Here is a 22,412-nt window from a genome sequence, read left to right as displayed (position 1 = left end):
GCTAGCAGCCGAGCATGGCGGCAGCCTAGAAGACCAGCTCCGGAAGAGAAACGGCCTCTCCGACAATCCGTAACATAATCCGTGGCTCAACCTGACCTCGGACGGAGGGACCGAAGGCCTAGGACCGGGCGGTGCTGGCGGCTAGAACCCAGGTGTAAATCGGACGCCGGACGTCAAAGATACAGCGAGTGTTGGCGCGGCCTAGACGTGGGCCAGAATCCGGGAAGTCCAGTGGTCGGAGGTGCCGACCGGAAGTGTTGCCTGGCCGGCAGTGGCGGAACGGAAGTGGCCGGAGACCAGGGAGCGGCATCGGGAACGGCCCGCCGGACTACACCACTGACCCCAGATGAGGCGGAGGTCACAGCACTGCCGACGGTGTGACAGCGGAGGTAAACGCCACCGGCGTGCTGTGTGAGAGCCGAGTTCGGCCGGGAGGTGAGGCGCCGACACTGGGACACGGCGGAGCGGGAAAGTGATCCGCAGGAACAGAGGACGGCCCGGCAAGCTCTCCTCCTCCCCCTTCACGCCGGAACGGACTAAAAACCGTTTAAATGTGCCATCTTTCACACGGTTGCTGATGTTTTGCAATAGTTTTGCTTTTCATGTTTAAAAGTGCAGATATTTTGCTCGCAGCACTAAGTGCTGAGAATTCTAGCCTGCATTTATACAGAGGACACTGTTTCTTCGTAAAGTTACATGTTAAATATTTAATCTTGTCCAATATTATTTGGACGAAGTAATATTTACAATGAGTAAATACGGAGTAAGTAAAGCTACACATAATTAATAACTGGAAATCCTTGGAACGTCTCTCAAAATCTTAGGGGGCAAAAAGAACATGAATTTTGATAAGCTAACACAGAAGTGAAAAAATCTAGTCTGCCAAACGACATTCCTCCTGGGATTTTCACTGCCAGTTCACCAGAGCTGCACAAACTACCACCAACTTCTGCAAAAGAGTACAACACGGCTGTTTAACATATCTGGACTCGTCTATATAGGCAACTCCCAGTTTCGACTATTTCTGGACCTGGAGGCCGTAAACCGAGCACGAGCCGGGGGGACAGTGGTGAACAGCACGGGTGCTGGAGGGACCAGACGGGAGACCAGGCCAGTAGTTGTGTGACCCCGTGCACCGGGAGCTTTGGTAACACATCGGGCCACTCTGCACTGACAGTCAAATAAGGCCGTAAAGTCGCTGAGGGGCGCACTTGTCCCAAACATAGGCAGGGAGCCACTCGCTGCGAATCGTGAGCGCAGCCCTGCTCCACACAGTACCGAGGATTGCCTTTACCGGGGCAGCTGCGACCCTGCGCTGCGGGGAGTGAGATAGGTGTGTGGCCAGAAAGGACTAATCACCGCGCTGGACATATGCGCTGAGGCTGCAGCTCCATAGAGGTCCGGAATACATCGGATAAAGACCCTGACCCAGATTGAACTGGCTGCCTGACCAAAGCACTACAGGGGCTGAGCTGGGACACAGGTTGGACCGAAACCGTGGCTGTTCCCCCCCCCCCCCCCCCCCTGGTCCGCCCCTCCTGAAAGCCAATTGTGCTGGCCACCAGTGGAGCATTGGCAGAAGATCATGGCGGGAAGGGGCTCCAAAGGCAGCGCGATGCAAACACGTATCGAACGATACACCTGCGATAAAACTACGTCCATTCCAGCGGAAGGAAGGCAAAACTCCACAAAAACGGTTGACGGCGTGGGGACCAAAAAAGTGACATTGGATGACGTGATGCGAGCACTAACGCAGGTGCAGAACACGGTGGGCTCCATCTCTACCGAAATAACTCTCATTAGAGCAGATCTCCACAAAATGACCGAAAAGGTGGGATCGCTGGAACTGGTCCCGAAATCACTGGTAGAAGATGTATCGGAGCTCCAGACGGCGATGGAGAAAGTGGCGGCGGAGAATAAAATGCTAAAGGAAAAGCTGGATGACCAGGAAGGGCGCTCTAGAAGGAATAATATAAGAATTCTTGGAGTTCCTGAATCGGAAGGTACTAGAGCAACTGATCTCTTTGTGGAAGACGTCATTAAGTCGCAACTCCAACCTAAGGGACTGTCGGCATTCTTCTCAGTCGAACGGGCACACAGAGTGCCAGGCGGCCAGCCAAAACCAGGGGCGCCTCCAAGACCTATCCTGGCGAGACTGTTCAATTTCCGGGATAGGGATGCCATCCTACAAGCGGCGCGGGTATCCCCCCCCCCCCCCGTGAAGATTCAGAACTCCACACTGGCCTTTTTCCCGGACTACACGGCGGAGGTGGCCCGAAAACGGAAGACATTTCTGGACATAAAAAAGGAACTGAGGAAAAGAAAGATCCAATACTCCATGCTATTCCCGGGTAAACTACGAGTGGTGGCGGAAAACAGGACATGGTTTTTTGACAATCCGGAAATAGCCCGGGACTGGTTGGACGGCTGGCGACCAACCTCCCAACCCCGCCGCACAGGACGGACTAACAAAAACCAGCGTATAGGAGACCGTGAGGACGTCCGAACGGAGGGGCCGGTAGAAGAGAGAAGCTCATCAATGAGAGACAATGTTAGTGGAGATCTGGAGGTGGAGGATTGACACTCCGGCAGGTACAAGACTTTAATTGATAATGGGACTGCCGCGTGGGCTGCCATGGACACTGGGCTAAGGACCTCCATAGAGGGTAAGAGGGGTCGCTGACTCCGGAGTACTCTTCACCCCCAACGAGCAAGTAACTCTGTGTTTCTATTTGGGTGGGGTCAGGCACTCTGCTAAATTGGGGTGGCGGGCAGTTCAAAGTCCGTGTAGCAGGGGAGCAGGGAGGGGGGGAATTCGGGGGATAGGGGGGAGACAATGTTTAATTGTTTGAAATGTTTGACTCTAAAGATTGCACGAAGAACCACAACGAGCACAGTAAGCTGGAGTATGCACGCCGGACAAGCCGGAGTCAACCCGAAGACAGAAGGCCCGTCATTGCTGACGACTGCAGGCGTCCATGGGGGTGGGTGTAGGCCAGGAACACAGACACCACACCCTTCGGGAACCATGTCCATTTTTACAAGCACACAATGGCACACATGGTACAGTCTGATATCGTAGAAGGTAGTCCTGACACGGGGCCGGTGCCGCCGTTGCAGTTGATATCATGGAATGTCAGGGGACTAGGGGACAAGATAAAGAGAGGGTTGGTGCTCCAGAGTATTAGGAGACTGAATCACGATCTGATCCTCCTTCAGGAAACGCATCTAGTGGGTACAGCTAGCAAGGCTCTGGATAGACGAGGTTACCGCATGATAACACACTCAGACTTCACTTCAGGGTCCAGGGGGACAGGCATTTTAATGAAAAGAGCATCCCGATTCATACTACAGACTACCAAGACTGATAGTTACGCCCTCTTTGCAGCGGCATGGGGCAGTGGGAAGGAAAGTCCCTCAACGTAGTGTCAGTATATATTCCACCGGCACTGCATGCGACTGCGCTTCCGGACCTAGGAAGGTTCCTGTTGGAGCTCCCGGAGGGAGACCTAGTAGTGGGAGGGGACTTTAACGCGGTGGCCCATAATACACGGGATGGGTTCCCGGTCTGGGCACAGACGCCTGGCCCGTCCCGCTCCAGTGAGTTCATAGAGGCACAGGGACTAGTAGATGTGTGGCGGCGCCTACACCCCGATGATCAGCAGTACTCTTACTACTCGGCAACCCACAACTGCCTGTCCCGTATTGACTACTTCCTTACGTTGGGGGACGGCCGCCTTACGATACACGATGCAAAGATAAGACCCCGGGGTATCTCAGGTCACTCCCCCTTGACACTTACTCTATCATGCTCTGCAATAGCCCGTAGAAGAGTTTACCCAATTTACCCGGGGTATCTTAAGGTGCCCCACGTCCGTAAAGAACTAAAAAAAGCAACCAGGTACTACTTTGCAGAGAATACTGACTCGGTGACGTCCCCAACGACCTTATGGGAGGCGTACAAAACAGTGTTTAGAGGGCAAGCGATTGCGACAATAGCGGGGCACAAACGTACGCAAAGACAGGAACTGCTAGATTTGGAACTGAAACTAGAAGAAGCAAACGCGGACCATATGGCACACCCATCAGAGGATACACTTCACTCACACCACCTTTGCCAACAGTTGCATGACGACCTCCTTAAGCGACGGACAGTAGACAACATAGAGACGACAGCGCAAAGGGTCTATGATATAGGGGACAAAGCCAGTAAATTATTGGCATGGTTAGATAAAAAAAGAGAGGGCTGTAGACACATATTACAACTGAAGGACTCGGAGGGGATATCACATTTGCGTCCCTCTGAGATTGTAGAAATCTTAGCTGACCACTTCCAAGACGTTTATACCCCAAGAGTAGAAGTCACAGCGGAAGCGGCAATGTCAGCGCTTCGGGATGCACAGATCGTGACTCTACCACCGGAGGCGGTGGATGAACTGGAGGCAGACCTTACGGTGGACGAGATACAGACGGCAATTAACGCGCTGCACACTGGCAAAGCGCTGGGCCCCAACGGGATTCCGATTGAGTGGTTCCAGACTATGACAGACGCCCTGAGTTCACCTCTGCTGGCCATGTACGTGGAGTGTCGGGAGGGGGGGACTCTGCCCCTGGATCAGTGGATGGCGACCATAGTGGCCATCCCAAAACCAGGTTAACCACCCACAGACTGTGCGTCATACCGCCCAATTTCACTGCTTAACGCCGAAGCAAAAATGTTGGCGAAATTGTTAGCAAGCAAATTGACTCCGCACCTACCACACCTAATTCACCCGGACCAGTCGGGCTTCATGCCACATAGGAGCACGGCATTGAACCTCCGACGTGTGCACGGACCAATGGCGCGAGCCCCCCTGCTGACGGAACCGGCTGCCATACTATCATTGGATGCCAGAATGGCGTTTGACATGGTGGAATGGCAATACCTGTTCGCAGTGTTAACCCGTATGGGCTTTGGCCCCAAATTTATTTCCTGGATTACACTGTTATACACGAATCCTGTTGCGCATGTAGTGACCAATGGCCACATCTCCCGAGAAATCCCTTTGGCTAGGGGGACACGACAAGGATGCCCACTCTCCCCCCTACTGTTCGCGCTGGTCCTAGAACCACTGGCTACTGTTATTAGGACTACCCCGTTATTAAAAGGGCTGCAATGGGGAGACGGCTGGGAGGATAGAGTTTCCCTGTATGCCGACGACATGCTGATCTATCTCTCCGACCCAGAGGCAGGCATTCCGAAGTTGCTGGCACTATGTGACGCACATGGTCTAAACTCCGGATATACAATCAACTGGACAAAATCAGTCATTTATGTATTGAAAGGTCCTGCACAAATCTCCCTGACAACTGCCCATTGACAATAGCCGACACCTCATTTAAGTATCTGGGTATACACGTCGCTCGTGATGCAGCTGTGTTTTATGATCAGAACTTACTGCCGCCACTCACTCGCCTAAGGGCGGACGTGAGACACTGGAAAGCTCTACCTCGGAAGCTGTTGGGACGAGCGGCGTTATTTAAAATGATGGCGTTACCACGCCTCCTATATGTATTGGAGAATACTCCAGTCTTGATACCGCCTTCCTATTTTCGGAGAGTAACAGCGGTGGTGACAGATCTGTTATGGGGAGAACGCCCGCCCAGAATAGCGCATGTCAAACTCAACCGAGGGTGGTACGACAGGGGGATAGCTTTGCCGAATATGCAGTTGTATTATTGGGCGTCGCAGCTTAAAGTCATTAATCAGTGGATACACGCCCCGCATGATGAGCCGGCATATTTAGCGGATAGAACACAATTGGGTACGCACAACTTGCTGGCCCCATTGTACAATCAGGGACTCACGACGAAACTGATTGGCCCGACCAAGTACACCGTGCTACTCTGGCATAAGGCGCAGTCGCGACTTAAATGGAAAGGGGTCATAACTGGGCTTACACCGTTGTGGGACACTAAACAACTAGGCTGTCTTAGATCCAGCAAGGGATTTACCCAATGGGATAACATTGGAATCTCAATAGTAGGAGACTTGTGGTCCGGTACTGGGATGGTCCCTTTCTCACACCTGCAGCAGCAATACGCGTTAGGCCCCACTGAAACCTACCGATATATGCAAATACGACATCCTTTACTGGCAGCCATTGAGCCGGGGTCAAAAGTCCCGGACTCTTTGCCGCTGGAGGACCGCCTGCTCACGGACTTCATGCAGACAGGTGCCACCTCGCTCACTTACCGTAAACTACTGAATAATCTACCGGACCCTTTGCTTAAATTAAAAGAGAAATGGGAAACTGAGCTAGGAGCCATGGATGAGACAGACTGGAACGCCGCAATGGCGTCACCACGAGAGGCGGGTGTCTCGGGTCGGTTCAGACTGGTACAATTCAAGATACTACACAGGGTATACTACACCAGAACCACCTTACATAAAATGCACAGGGCAGAAAACCCGTACTGTCTTAGAGGGTGTGGAGAGGAGGGGACACTTTTGCACACACTTTGGGAGTGTCCGGCTATCTCGGGGTATTGGAGACAAGTAATGCGCACCATCTCCCAAACTCTTGAGATCTCACTGGCGCCGGACCCGCGTGTATGTCTATTGAATGTGTGGGAGCAGACTGATCTGACGCATCGGAAGCGGCAATGGGTTACGATCGGGGCCATGGTGGCAAAGCGAGACATTGCACAGAGGTGGGGAGTGGCGGAAACACCTACATTAGCGTTATGGTGCAGGACGATGGACAGACTCATGTTGATTGAGCGTGCAGTCTATAAAATGAGAGCTAATCCTCGCAAATGGAACATGGTCTGGCAATCATGGAACGGATACAGAGGGGACCTATGCGAACCACTTCCTGAAGAGGAGGTAGATAGCTCAGGGGATGAGGAAGAGATGGATGATTGAGATACTAAGAGGCAGGGAGGAGATGGGAGGCAGCTTGGGAACCGAGCACTAGAGGTAATGCATGGCCTGGGATTGGTAGGGGATGGGACAACAGCCCGGGCACCTTGAACCGGCTAGTGACATTGAAGATACGTTGTAATGGTTATAAGTGACCATCTGATCTTAATGAGTCTACAGTTTTGTTAGAATAATTAAAAAAGTAAGACGATGCGTATTAACCAATTATTCTTTGAATGGCTTATGTACTACGCTAGCATTTGCTGCCGGACCGGAAGGTTGTCGGCTGAATAGCTGTGTAACACTGTCGATATGATGATGACTAATAGACGACAAACCTTTGATGTAATGAATAATGTACTGTATTATTGGCAACTATAAATAAAGTCTAACACCAAAAAAAAAAAAAAAATGGCTAATAATACATTTCATTAACAATAGCTTTAGATTTATTTCCCGCTTTACCCAAATACATACCAGCTGGTTTCACTAGAGTTTGTTGTAGGGATTATGGCATGTAGCACCTTTCACATGTACAATGTGGTGGTCCATAGAATATTAGATCCATTTATTGTTAAGCTATTCTTGGACAATGATCTATATACCTCTGTGGTAAATCCTTTCTTGACCCAACACAACATAAAGAAACAGATGCTGCAGTTTCAAATGTTTAAGCGCTAGGAATCTCCAGAATAGCATCCAAATGTGTCAATTTAGTCGAGTCTGAGCCTTCGGAGAAGGGGACCAGACATCTGCAAACGGAGAGAAAGTCAAAACGCACCTGGGGTCTGACGCAACCGGATGAACCTTACAGCTCAATTTTCCTACTTCAAACCCTGCCCAAGCTTTAAACCAATGAATGAGTGAATAAGGTATTTCAGAAGGACAGGTGCACCCACAGGCTTCCCGGTGCTAGGAATGCATTATTACCCAAAGGGAGAAAAAGGAGATGGAGAGAGGTCAGCTAAAGGATAAGTCTCACATTACATCCAAAACATATTGTGACTTTGGTTGGCCCGAAGTGTGACTGGTACATGCTCCATAATTGGGGAACCAGAACTAAAAAGGCTACCTCCCCCAACCAAGTGAGTTCTCTTAAACCGAATAACAGAGAACAAATGTCAATCTCCTGAGAGTAGAAAACTATTAGGACGCCGACTGTAAAAATATTTGTGTGTCAGAACATTGAACTTCATGTGCTGACCACCTATGAGTCATGGTTTGATAGGCCAAATAGACATTACACACATCTGCAAGATAAAAACAAGTTTTACTGATATATTTTGAATATTCTGAAAAATAAATAGTCTCTACTGACAGTATTCGTGTAGGGTAATCTGGACTAGATTCCAGGACCAACCAGGGGGGCCTTGAAATGAGATGGAATCCTAGTTGCCAAAATCTGTATTGTATGGCATTCTCATTCTCCACAATTGCAGTTACAGGAGGAATGGCTCACAGAGACATCCTATGAAAGGGTCATTTAATACTTAATGGACAAAGCAGATATTTTCTTCTTATGTGGTCCCCCATTTTCCAGAATAACCCTCCCACCCCATAATTAGCATGGATTCTGAATGCTTCCTGATCACTATTATTGTGCCTCCTTTCGCCTCCCACCTGTATTATTATCCTCGGACTTTGCCTAACTGGTTTATCATTCCTGTTTTGAAGTAACATCTTTTCCTCCCTTTTTCTTCTTAAATATTGCATATAAATATTGTTTGTTATTGGAGCATGTATCACAATTAACATCTAAGTCAAAATGCGAATAAGCTGGACTTCCATGTCACTGAATTTTGTTATTGCACAATTCTTAATTTTTACAACATAAAAAAGAGATGGAATCAAAGGCAAGTTCTTCTTGAATAAGGTAATTGAATGAAAACAAGTTGAGACTACAGGGATTTACTTGCCTCCTCATTTGTAGTTCTTTGGCAAAAGTAAAGTTTAGGTTATATACCTTTGTTACTGACACGGTCCAGGTCATACGTCAGGTGTCTACAAACTGCACAAACCCAGCATTAGAACCACCATTTTCTAAAGCAATTTGATACTCAGACAGTATTAAGTGACCATGAGACAAGAATTGACAGAGTGCTGAAGGAATTCAAACTAAATGCTCAGATGATGGCTGACAAAGGCTTCTTGTAGACAGTGAACAGAATAGGAGAACAAGAGGAGCCCAGAGGATCATTTCACTTGACAGGCGATTGGGTAGAATTAAATGGAGGCGGCATTAAAGCCCTTTCGTTGCAGGTTGCTCATACTCTGATAGGGATAGATCAAGACCGCTCTTTTGATGAATCTTCTTTGGCCTCAGATATTTCGTTTCACCAGACTCAAGCCATGCAGCAAGAAAAACAAAGGTTCCTGCTGGGTGCAGCCCTCCCTTCCGTGGCGCACACAGCTTAAATATAGATAAATATATTCATCCTATTTTAACCACTACTGAATACAAATACCTGTATACTCTTACCATCCAGTGCCATAGATGGCCTCCCACAACATGAATATGCAAAAGAACTTAAGAACACCAGTGCTATTCTCTCCGATTCATACTTACAGATCATTAGAAATGAACAGGTCACATTAGATTGACACATCACATTATTCTGAATGCCAATCAATCGTGCCTCTTATTTCCTACTGCCCAAGAGATCATTCATTACTCAGCCACCACGAGGCAATCCTCCACCAATCTACAGTGAGCCCTACTCATCCCGTTTAATTACTCTGAAATGAAATGAAAGTGAGTTTTATAAAGCGCGTTACTACCCGGAGGCCTCGTAGCGCTGTAGATGCGTGTCTCGGGGAGTCTACTGACTTACTTAGAGAAGAGGAAGGTTTTAAGGTTTTTGCGGAATTTTAGATGATTGGGCTCGCTGCGAAGCGTGGAGGGTAAAGAGTTCCAAGCCGTGGCAGCATTCAGGGAGAAGGAGCGTCCGCCCCACCTGGCCCATTTGATCTTGTGTGTTGTTGCCAGAAAGGCCGTGCTGGAACGCAGTGCTTGATACAATCAATCTTTTTAATTACCACAATATTGTCCAATAATTCACAATTTCTCATAATTTATGTTTAGGCTCACTGAATCAGATTTAAATTATTAACTTATTCCCTGTTATGTCAGCAAATGTTAGGTCTCAAATCAAATTCAACACCAAAACGTGATCTGTACTAAATGTTCTTGTTAAAGTTGTGACACATTCGAGATGTACGGCTTATAACTACTGACAATTACTGTTAATGTTTAACTAATGCCAATAAAATTTCGTGGAAGTGAATCAGCATTAAAACAAAATGTAAAATTAATCAAGGCAAAATAACATCTAGGGTTTTTTTCTTGTTTTGACAGAGGTTTTTAAGCAACAACTTCATGTATTCGTTTTAGTAAATGGTGTCACCTTAAAATAAGAAATGACCCGTTTTTTGTGGACGAGTTGACAAACAATTACAATATGACCCAAATAAGATGTATTAATAGGATGAGTTCTGATTACGTGCAAAACCATTGAAAAAAAATAGTATGTGTGAAAAAAGAAGGTCACGTTTCAAATTAAATGATTGCCAGCATTTCACTTTGATCAGCCAAACACGCAATCAGGCTATTAATTCCTGCTCGTAAATAGAAACATGTTTATTGGGATCACTGAAAGTTGAAGAATCGGATTACTATCTGACTAGTAACGATCTGAGAATTGGAATACAAAAAAGTAAAAACTCAAACAACTAGAAAACATCTAGTTGGCATCACCACACCATTTAGTTGTTTCTATGCATTGTGAGGTTACATCTCTTCCAGGGTATAAAAAGTGTTTGTTTTTTCCGATTAATACACTTGCAGCCATGTTTGACTCTGCATTTACTCAAAGAATACTATTTTTGTAGAACGTTTTTGGACAGCGTTTTACTCTACAATACTTTGACAATGATAATGTATAAAAAGCGGACTTCCAAAGGTGCAGACCAAAATTCCAAGATTTGTTTTGGAGCTTGCAAAAAAACAAGACAGTCCATGTTACATTTATGACACGTGTAGCCAATTATTATTGCTTGGTTTTGGACAATATCCCTCAATTTTCTTTAAATGCAATAAATTAGCAAGTGAAAATGAAGAACGGGCTACTTAAACATATGTATGTGTCAAATACCAACATAAAGACTATATTGATTCCAGTGTGTGCCCACTAATTGTGAACTAATTTCTCCCGAAAAATGGTTACTGTACTGAAATCTTTAATCCTTGAGCCAATTTGTTTTTCCATCCCCCCCCCCCCCCCAAGAACAGTCTCACCAAAGGCTACTGAGGAAAATTATTGCAGTCAGAGGTTTAAGTAGGCCTGATGCCTAAAGAACCTCAAAATTTCAAAGCATCTACATTTGAACATGAAAAGGACCAGGCGATGTGTGCCAGGATTTTCACCTACCAGCAAGTTAATGGTATAATGACGACGAGGTTAGAAAACAAAGTAGGTATTTGTATGGGGCTTTGCCCTGGCATTTTCTCTCAAAGAAGAATGTGGCTAAATTGCATCCAGATCCTCATATAAAATACGCACAAAACGTCAATGTGGTCCCTTATGTATACTTGCTTTAGAAAGACACTTCGATACAAGGACAACCACAGTGAAGAAACTCTATGGGATTATGCGCAAATTCCTGTTTTGTGGCCACACCAATTTGTTAATACTTGCTTTCCGTGATACAGACTTACATGATCTTCGGTTGGAAATTTTCTGTGGCGTAACAGTCACAACCTCCGGCTTTCTCAGCGCAAACCTCCTGGAGGGAAGAACAAAATCATGGGGAAGAAAATATTAGCCCATGCTACTTGGACTTATCCCAAATTGTATAAGCTCTAGAAAATGTAAATGAATTAAATCTATTTCTGGTTTTGAATAAATAAATCCCAAACACTTCGAAATACTACACTAACTGGGCAATACGTTCATTTGCAGCTTCGCTTGCTACATAGTACATCAAGTGGATTTGAAAATCTAGCTACTGAAGTTCTATTTTCCATGTGTTTTCCTTCCAAACTGGATCAATGTTAGTCCTGTCCTCCTGTCATTACTCATTTTTGCCAGACACACAATGAATTACAAACTATGCGCGCAGAAGAGTTCCAATATGTCTCCCGTCAGTGCCTCCAAATTCCATTGAGCTGATCGCTACTCGTAGTAATTGTGCATATTAGGACCATACTTGATGCGGTAATGTAGATTTGTATGACATGACATGTTATGAATCTAAGACGAACAATGCTTCAAAGTAGCTCACCTCTCCTGGAACTGCTTTGACGGGATCAAGCAGGCGCGTGGATTGGCATCACCTTCGTGCTTGGCCTGCCACCAGGTTGCATCATCCTGGCACATGATCTGAAGGATATCTCCCTTTCGGAAGGCCAGCCCGGCCTCTTTGCAAGGGATTGCTTTATCGTCTTTGGGTTCATAATCAAACAGGGCTTTAATAAACATCTGCAAGAAAGAGAGTGCTTTATTTCAGTCTGACATCGAACTCCGGACACACACTGCCCACGGCCACCTTAATGTCATGGAAAATAACAGCGCAACTAAACTCAGTGCCTCGGGACTGCTGTGCAAGGAAGACATTACTTATCAGATATAAAGCCCCCCTTAAGGCCCCTTACCTTGCCATCTTTATTTGGAGTTTCTTCTTTGATGCTGGGGATGATTTTAAAAGTAATTGCTCCCTGAGATTGAGCCTAGTGCGAAAATAAAATAAAACACAGTTAAAGAAGGTAGTTTTTTCGGTAATTATTTTTTTAAGCAAGCCAAGTGTAACATAATAAAATTAGACTCGCACTAAATCTCCCTAAACGTTTTTAATCAATTATTTCAGCACAGGGGAATGATAAATCCGGTTTAGTGAGTCTCATAACATTTTTCAGTAACAAGGCTCTTATGCATTTCTTTTTAATTCCTCTGCCTTACACAAAGACGGAATAACAAAATGTAGAACTACAGAAGCAACGACAAGGTTGCGTTCCACTGAAGAATTCTAGTGACTTCACAGAGAGAACCTGGGTGTGAAGTGCAAGCTCTCTATTATGTCACTTGAAACACCGAGGTAAAAAAACGTAATGTTATTGACTAAAATTCAACTAAAATGTTATGTTCTGTGAACTCCATCAAAATCCTCTTCCACTACTGAAATGAGCAGCATAGGAACTTAGAGGTCATGGGGTGTCATGCACAACATGATCATACCTGCCTCAGTGCCTCCTAAACTGCATGGTGTTATGCCACACTTCACACCACCTACAGGTAAATGTCTTCCCTTACCAATACAAAAATATTCCAAATCCTATCAGCGCCCCACCACTCACAATCGAAGCCTCTCTGCCCTAATTTGAGGGAAAAAAAACTGGAGTCATGCCACCCTCCCCAGTCACTTTTAAAAGAACCCTCCAATTCCCTCTGGATACTTCCCTCTCCTGACCAATCTAAAAAAAAAAAATCTGGCATACTACCTTTTTCGGGAATACCCTCCCCATCACCCTGATTGCATGACGGTACAACGTTAGTAAAAACATTGCATGCCTTTAAATCACATTTGTTACCCCGCATTTATTTAGCATGTATTTGCTTTTACCTCGCATGCCACTACCACGCATTACTGAGGTAAGTTTAAATATATATTTCTTTATATTTTGGGGGAGACCCCCCAAACCCTCAAAACTTACCTTAACTGCGTGGTAAATAAAGGCATACATGGTAAAGGCCTACAAAACAAATGCAAGGTAACAAATGCGTAGTGAAGGCACTGCGATGTAAAAATCGCGTTGCAAAGACTTTTTCCCATCTCTCCAATGCCCCCACACAGTGCCGAAAATAAGTATCTTATGGCCTGCCACCGTCTGCAGCTTTCTACACTTCCTAACATGAAGCTGCGCTCTTCGCTCAGACATTCAGAGCAAAGAGGAAGCTTCAGACGGATTGAGATTCTGTGAGGACATTCGGTCAACATGGTCTCAATTTCTGTGTCAGTGCGGGTCTAGGCTGGCAGGAGAGATGCTGGTTGGAATCCCAAAAGCATCGCCAACATCCCACCCCCTCAGCCCGGTGCCTGGAGATTCAGGGGAGGTGGAAGATCACTGCCAGTCAGAAACACATTCTTTGGGGCCCAGTGCTTAGCGGCTCTGTATACAAACTAATAGGCTTGGGGCTTCGCTGCTATGTATACAATGCTAATGGATTCATTTGGAAACCATACACAATTTGCACATTAATAAAAACATTGTGCTCAGATCTGAAGATTACCAATGTGTAAATATAGCAGTCAAGTTCATTTGAGACATAATTTTAGGAGAACCTTACTCGATGTGCTAGGATATCTTAAAATTATATGAAATGCGTTACTTACCTGTAACTGCAGTTATCCAGTATTGGTATCTTTCATAGATTCACATGCCTGAATCATTCCCCGTCGTCGGGGTGGGAGTCCCCGGTATATAAAATAGTAATGTCCTAAAGACATATATATATATGTATATATACTAATAGGCCAGAGGCCTCACATTAGTAACCTATCTGAGTCCTTTTGTAAACAAGCATTTGCAATGCAATAGGTCTCGCATTAGGAAAGTTAGAGCCATTGGTATTGTGAATTACATTTTTTTTATTTATGTGTTGGTTGTGAAAATAGCTATAGTAATAGCTAAAGTAATAGCTTTGTCATTTACAATGCCAATAGTTTTAACTTTCACAAATGTGACACCTATAGCATTTGTAATGCAATATGTGTTGTATTTTCACGAAAATCCAAGAACAGAAGTGAAATATTAACATTTTTTTGTGACATTTATAAGACAGACATCATTGTTGTTCGAGTACTTTACGCTGGTGTTTGGATACCTGTAAATCCCCAGTGTTGCAGGGTGCTTAAGAATTTTGTGATCACAGTGGTACTGTATTCCGGGCTGAGGGGAGGAGAGAGAGAGAGAGGGAAGGGAGGGGAGGAGAGAGAGAGCGAGAGAGAGAGAGGGGAGAGAGGGAGGGGAGGAGAGAGAGAGAGAGAGAGAGAGAGAGAGACACAGGGAGGAGAGAGAGAGAGAGGGGAGGAGAGAGAGAGAGAGAGACAGGGGAGAAGAGAGAGAGAGAGAGAGAGAGAGAGAAAAGGTGGGGAAGAGAGAGAGAGAAAAGGTGGGGAAGAGAGAGAGAGAGAGAGAGAGAGAGAGAGGGGAGGAGAGAGAGAGAGAGAAGGTGGGGAAGAGAGAGAGAGAGAGAGAGAGAGAGAGAGAGAGAGCTTGGGCTATAGTATGCGGCAGCGTTGGGTATAAAAAATAAAAAAAAGAGGCCAAATTATGCGGTAACAAATGTATAAAAATCACAAAGTTGTATAAAACAATTATTAGTTATTGTATGGAAAGGCGAGGTGGGATGGCGCGACTTGAAAGCAGTAAACCTATTGGAAACCAATGAAGAAGAGGTTAATTGGGGCTAGACGGGCCCACGGTGCTACCAGGGACGTACCAATATGCTGGCTTTACTGTAAAGGTCCTTGGTAGGTCTGCGCGGGCCATTCACAATGTTGAAAACCTGCTGCACACACTTGTAGAAAAGGACTGCGAACGCTTCAACACACACCATTCAGCAAGTGAAATGTGACGAGGGGGAGGAAACGATACGAACTGACTCACCCGAGCTAGTTCAGTCAGACCAATTATAGTTAATTATGCGGTCAAAGCGCCAGACAGGCGAGCGGCGTAACTTGAGCTTCAGATGAAATCCTATTAGTCTGTCCCGCTTTTAATTCTAAGCTTTGTGCCATTTAATTGGGTAATAATACATGAAGTGCAATCTTCAAATTACAGGAGCGTGAAGGGAAGTGCTACATAGGCAGCATTTTATTTTAATGTCAAAACGTCACCTATCTGTAAACATTAAGTGGAACAGCAGCTGTCTAAGAACGACTTTATTCTGTGACAGACAGCTGTGCCCACAAATGAACAGTGAGGCATTAACCGCCCTATTTCAAGTCAGTCTAATATAGGTGCAGGAATGAAGGTGTCTCTTTTCAGTCGTCATCTGCATGACGTCACGAGCTGTCAACAAAACAAAGCGCTGCTGAGTCTCGGAGCAGAGACAGAGGGTCCGAAGCGCTAGAAGCGGGTCAGAGGCGCTAGAAGCGCATCCGAAACAAGGGGCTCGGATGTGCAACAGGCTGCTCCTCTCGCTGGGGCTCGGGTCGGCTCATCCCGAGACCATCACAGGTGTCGGACCCAAACCCTCCGGCCAGACATCCAGGAACACAAACCAACCGGCAGCATCGAAAGAGAAGCTGAACCCTCGTCAGAGGTTACAGTTGCCAGTCAACACTGCAGGGCACGGGAGCTCTCCAGAGACACCGGGAACTTCCTGAGACAAGCATTGTGCACCCCGAGGTGTGTACATTTCCATGCATAACCTGTTTCTTGTTATAACTGTCCTTTAACCAGTCAAAACGAAACCTAAGAGCCGCGCGCGTGAGCTTCTACCGTAGACAGCTCACGTCGCGCGGCTCTTAGGTTTCGTTTTCCTAAGCGCATGGCAGAGTCGCGCTCGCACACATGCGCGCTCACGAGGTCAAAACCGAGATCCGCGACGGAAAGCGCGTGCACCTCCCCTGTCCCAGCGCGTGCACCCCCCCATTTACAAAGTATACTAAAAGTATACTAAAGTATACACGAGGTCCCTTCGCTACGCTCGACCTAAAAATCATGAGTGAATTCATTTATTAATGTTAATAAAAAGCACTTTCACTAGGATAATCATTGTCAACATTATTTTAATAATAAATTTAAAATGAACAAAACGTGTCTGTGTGCTTTCTGTAGACTTTTGAACCATTAAAGTGCAATCATAAAAACAACCCCTAGAGAGCATCACATTATGACTACATTAACATGCAACCATAGACTTGGCACCTAGAAAGCACTTTAGTACATGAATTTCCTTTAGACACTTTCAGGCCACAACAACTGTATCCATAAAATCATCCCCTAAAAACACAGCACTCCGAGCTATAGAAACTAGATTTAGTTACAACCCTGTATCGCACCCTTCCAAAAAGGTAGGTTTTCCTTGGCTGTTATGGAAGATTTTAAACATTTTAGATTTTAACGTAACGTCCTCAGCAACTCGTTTTCACATACACGTCAAATGAAAAGAATGAAATGCAGAGAGGTTGTGCTATGCAAAATAATAAAAGGCCTGTTTTATACGTGAAACTAAGTAGACCCCCAGGCCAGAAGACTGCATCTACCAAGGACAAAAGGACACAGCTCTGCCATGGGGTTTGCAGCCCTAATGGTGACCTGCATGCCTGACCCTGCCCTGTTCTCATCCGTGGGGTCCTCGGAGCAGCGTCCCCTCTCACCTCGGGCACCATTCAGCCATCTGCAATCATTCAAACACCATATCAATAAAATCAAAAAATCACTTTATCGTGTTCGTTTTTGGCCGTTAACCTATGACATACAGGTTTTACATATTGCAGAATGGATCATTTTTCAAGTATATGTGGAACTGAAAATCGTGTAAAAAAACGACATTTAAAAATTGTATGGGGTCTAATCCTGATAATGGGTTAGAAAAACACGGTGTGAAAAGTTCGCTTTTCTACCACAGTAATGATGCAGCGGAAAGGCACATTTTCATACGGAGAAAGAAGTGTTCTTCCTTTAAGAAAAACCGAGTTCTGTAAATTACCTTAAAAGCTCGCATTATGAAGACGAGTGTTTCCGCTCAGTTTAAACACCCAACAGGGAAATGTAGTTTCTTGCTTTGAGCAAGCACTCGTGCCGGGCGGGGCGCAGGAACCTTACCAATAGTAAACGAGCAAAACAAGTGACGTCAGGCGGGCGCGTGCACTTCCGCGCAGGCGCAGAGTGTTCTTGGTCGCTTCTTCGGCACCCGCCTGCCCATCCATCGGGAGCAGAACAGAAGGAGCCCACATGAAAACAGGACAAGAAAAGAGCCTGCTGAGGTAAGGGGGGAGGGGAGCGTGTGTGTATGCAGTGTGTGTGTGTGTGTGTATGCGACGGCGGGGGTGGGTTCTCTGTATGCGTGCGTGTATGTGCGCTCGTGTGTGTGTCTCTGGTGAGATAAGGGGGGAGCGTGTGTGTATGCAGTGTGTGTATGCAGTGTGTGTGCGCGCATGTGTGTGTATGCGATGGCGGGGGTGGGTTCTCTGTATGTATGGGTGCGTGCATGGGTGCTCGTGTGTGTGTGTGTGTGTGTCTCTGGGTATGCGCATGCGTGTTGGTGCTTCCGAGGCAGGAGAGGGGCACGGCGCCGTGCGCGCCCACGAGGTGCAATATGTGCTCGTGCACCTTCTTGTCCTCATTCCCAGAAACGGGTGACTATAGATGTCTTCGCAGACTAAGCAATGCTTCGCATTGCTTACGTCTAGCTCGACCTAAAAAGGACCAAACTTTGGCCAGGAGCCAATCAGCTACTACCACCCTCTAGAACCTTCCTGGAAGGAGCCCTAGTCCCTCAGATTTTCGTAAGCACAGTGCTAAGTAGTACCTACTGAGAGAACCAAGGTGAGCCCTTCCAGGGGAGGCGGGTGGGTTGCATGTGAATCTATGAAAGATACCAATACTGGATAACTGCAGTTACAGGTAAGTAACGCATTTCTTATCCAGTATTATGGGTATCTTTCATAGATTCACATGCCTGAATCAGAGTAGCGAGTAGTAGGCAGCACATTTCGCATAACATAGTATGTAAGACACATGATAATAACTTATCAATAGTGCAACGAAAGAAACTGCAAACAGTAGCAGGATAAGAAATGTGCAAACAGTAAAATGGAAAGGTGGGATGAAAGGAAGAAGGCTCACCTCTAATGGAATAGATAACGAAGCACCGCCTGTCCCACTGCTGCATCCTTCATAAGTTCAGAATCCAAGCAGTAGTGCTTGGTGAACGTATGTGGTGTTTTCCATGTCGCCGCTCTGCAAATGTCGACAATGGGCACCCCAGAAAAGAGCGCCATGGAGGTGGAGACCGCTCTAGTGGAGTGAGCCCGAACCTTGGCGGGCAGAGGATGACCCGCTTGTAGGTGGAAGAAGGCGATAGCTGCAGAGATCCATCTTGAAATGCTCTGCTTTGTCAACGGTAGGCCCTTCCTGGGCCTGCTGAAGGCAATAAATAATTGGTTGGATTTGCGAAATTGTGCCGTTCTATGAAGGTAGAATTTCAGACATCTCTTCAGATCTAAGGAATGTAGAGATCTTTCCGCCATTGAAGATGGATTAGGGAAGAAAGATCTCAGGACAATAGGTTCGTTTAGATGAAAAGCAGACGGAACCTTTGGTATGAATTTGGGGTTAGTCCTTAGAATGACTCTGTCCTGTTTGAACTGAAGGAACGGGTCCTGAATACAGAAAGCCTGTAGCTCGCTCACCCTCCTTACCGACGTGAGAGCTAGCAAGAGGGCTGTTTTCCATGACAAATATTTGAGATCCGCTTTATGTATCGGCTCGAAGGGGTGTTTCATCAACTGCGCCAGGACAATATTGAGCTGCCATGTAGGTGGTAAAGGTCTCACTGGAGGATAAGTCCTGAATAAGCCTTTCAAGAACTGCTTGATCAGTCTATTGGACCATAGAGAAGCACCAGACGAAGAGCGTCTGAATCGAGATATGGCTGCCAGGTGGACCTTGATTGAGGCATAGGCCAATCCCGAGGTGGCTAGATGGAGCAGGTAGGGCAGCAGTTGTGCCGGAGATGACGAGAACGGGTGCAGTTTGTTAGCTTTACACCATAAACAGAATCTCTTCCACTTAAGGGAATATGTCTTATTGGTACCGTCAGCCCGGGCCCGGGCTAGGACGACCCTGCAGTCCTGAGGGATATCTAAGTCCTGGAACTCTCTTAACTCAGGAGCCAAGCCGATAATCCGAGAGATGTCAGATCTGGATGCTGGACTTGCCCCTGGTTCATGGTGAGGAGATGCGGGTAAGGCCTGAACGGAATCGGAGGATCCAGCGATAAAAGGTGGAGTTCTGTAAACCAGTGTTGGCGTGGCCACGCTGGGGCTACCAGGATCAAGGTGCAATGCTCTGCTTTCAGTTTCTGAAGGACCCTGGGGATCAGAGGAAATGGTGGAAAAGCATAGGCAAAGACGTTACACCAGGTCATCGAAAATGCATCCCCTAGAGACCCCTTCTGGGTAAGCCAGCTTGCGTAATTTTGGCATTTTGCGTTGATCTTTGTCGCAAACAGATCCATGTTTGGTTTGCCCCATCGGGAGAACACTGCATCAAGGGCATGTTGGTCGAGTTCCCACTCGTGGCAGATGGTCCGTTGCCTGCTTAGAGAGTCCGCCAGGGTGTTGTCTGCTCCTGGGACGTACTCTGCCCTCAGCGAGATGTTGTGTTGGAGTAGCCACTTCCAAATTCGCTGAGATTCTTGAGACAACGTCATGGATCGGGTTCCCCCTTGCTTGTTTAAGTAGTGCATTGTGGTGGTGTTGTCCGTCCTCACAAGCACCGGGGAGTTCCTGATTATGGGCAGATAAGCTCGAAGAGCCAGGTACACTGCCCTTAGCTTTAACAGATTGATGTGGAGCACCTTCTCGGCTGGCGACCACTGACCATGTATTTGAAGTTCCTGTAGGAACGCACCCACCCTTCCAATGATGCATCTGTTGTTATCACGTGTGGGGAGATTGGAAGGAGGAATGGAAGGCCTTGGTTCAGGTTCTTTATTTGAAGCCACCAGTTCAGGGCCTTCACCATGAACGGGGTGATCCTGAGTCGATCGTCGAAGGATCCCGTACTTTGAACCCACTGAGCTGATAACGCCTCCTGTAAGGGACGCATACGGAGGTGGCAGTGTGGGATTAGGAGGATGTTGGAGGACATCATTCCTAGCAGTGACTTGAAAAGTCGCACTTTGATGGACTTTTTGAGTTGAATGTGTGTTGCCAGCGACCTCAGTTTGGCCTGACGTTCCTGTGATGGAAAAGCCTTTTCTTGATGTGTGTCCAGAATTGCTCCCAAGAAAATGAGGCGTTGAGAGGGTTGCAGTACTGACTTTTCCTGATTGAGTGCAAGTCCTAGACTCTCGAATAGCTGAAGACAGGCGTTCGAAGACCTGTTCACGTCTTCTAGAGTGGGAGACTTGATGAGCCAGTCGTCCAGGTAGGGGAATACCTGGTGATGCTGCTGGCGAAGGTAGGCTGCCACTGGGGATAGGCATTTTGTAAAAATGTGTGGCGCCGACTTTAGGCCGAATGGCAACACTCTGAACTGATAATGTCTGCCCACCACTGTGAACCTTAAGAACTGGCGGTGACTTTTGTGGATGAGTATGTGGAAATAGGCATCCTGGAGGTCTAAGGACACCATGAAATCCCTGGAATTGAGTAGTTGTAACACCTCTTGAATGGATACCATACGGAACGATTGCTTTTTGAGGTATGTGTTGAGGTTCCGTAGATCCAGTATAGGTCTCCATTTCTTCTCCTTTTTCCGTATCACGAAGAACCTTGAGTAGAATCCTTTCCCCCTCTGACCTCTGGGAACTCTTTCCACGGCTCCCTTTTGAAGCATTAGTGAGAGTTCCGCTTGAAGAAGATGAAGATTCCTCTGTGGCATGGGACATGGAGGGTTCGAAGGAGGAGTGTCCACAAACTCCAAAGTATGCCCAAATCGAACCAGTTGGAGAACCCAACGATCCGTAGTTATTTTTTGCCAATTGTGGAGGAAGTTGGAAATTTTTCCTCCAACTGCTTAACATGGAGAAGAAACGGAGGCCTGTTTTAGAAAGAAGTCACTGTCTTCTGGGGGGTTCTTTCTTTCCTCCTCTCCCTCGAAAGGAGGACTTATTGTAAGAAGACTGGCCTCGTTGCTGCCTCTGTTGGTATTGAGGTTTGTATTGCTGGGACGAGCCATAGGAGGATTTGTACCCCTGGTATCCACCTCTTGTTTGCTGGCCTCTTCCTCTGGAGCCCCGAAAGGAAGTATTCTTGTACTGGAGTGTTCCCAGGGATCTTGCGGTCTCGGTATCTTTCTTGATACCCTGGAGCATCTCGTCGATATGCTTCCCGAAGAGAAGCTCGCCGTCGAACGGCATGTCCAGTACCTTGGCTTGGACTTCCGGCCGGAAAGACGTAGCTTTCAGCCAGCCTTGGCGCCTAAGGACAGCCGCCCCCGCCAGCTGGCGAAATCCTGTTGAGGCGATATCCATCACCACATCAATAATCTCCGAGGCGGACCGCTCTCCTTCAAGGAGGATTTTCTTGACCTCGTCTTTCTGCTCCTCTGACAGTGAGCCTAGCTATGGGGCTACATCTGCCCACATCTGGCGATTGTAGCGTTCCAAGAGCGCAAGCGAGTTTGCCGCTCTGACGTTAATGGCAGACATCGACGAGAACCTCTTCCCGATGTGATCAAGTTTACGGCCTTCCTTGTCCGGAGGCATAGTCAGTGCGGCAGCCGGATTGTTGGATTTCCGCTGCGTGGCCTGCGTTATCACGGAGTCCGGTTTAG

At 46.8% G+C, this 22,412-nt stretch overlaps 1 protein-coding gene across 1 annotated transcript in view; it reads right to left on the bottom strand.

Moving 5' to 3' along the window:
- Positions 1-22,412, bottom strand: part of MPP7 (MAGUK p55 scaffold protein 7) — a 1,171,941-nt gene that overhangs the window by 337,621 nt on the left and 811,908 nt on the right. Inside the window, exons 10-12 of the mRNA XM_078663396.1 lie at positions 12,555-12,629; positions 12,185-12,381; positions 11,619-11,686 (exon numbers count right to left, since the gene is read on the bottom strand). Coding sequence (XP_078519522.1) covers positions 11,619-11,686; positions 12,185-12,381; positions 12,555-12,629 — 340 coding nt within the window. The remainder of the gene's footprint in view (positions 1-11,618; positions 11,687-12,184; positions 12,382-12,554; positions 12,630-22,412) is intronic.

Source organism: Lissotriton helveticus, chromosome 10 (genome assembly GCF_964261635.1).
Source record: "Lissotriton helveticus chromosome 10, aLisHel1.1, whole genome shotgun sequence".
Taxonomy (NCBI): Eukaryota; Metazoa; Chordata; class Amphibia; order Caudata; family Salamandridae; genus Lissotriton; species Lissotriton helveticus.
The sequence above is the reverse complement of the archived record's forward strand: the minus strand, read 5'-3'. Positions and strand labels throughout refer to the sequence as shown.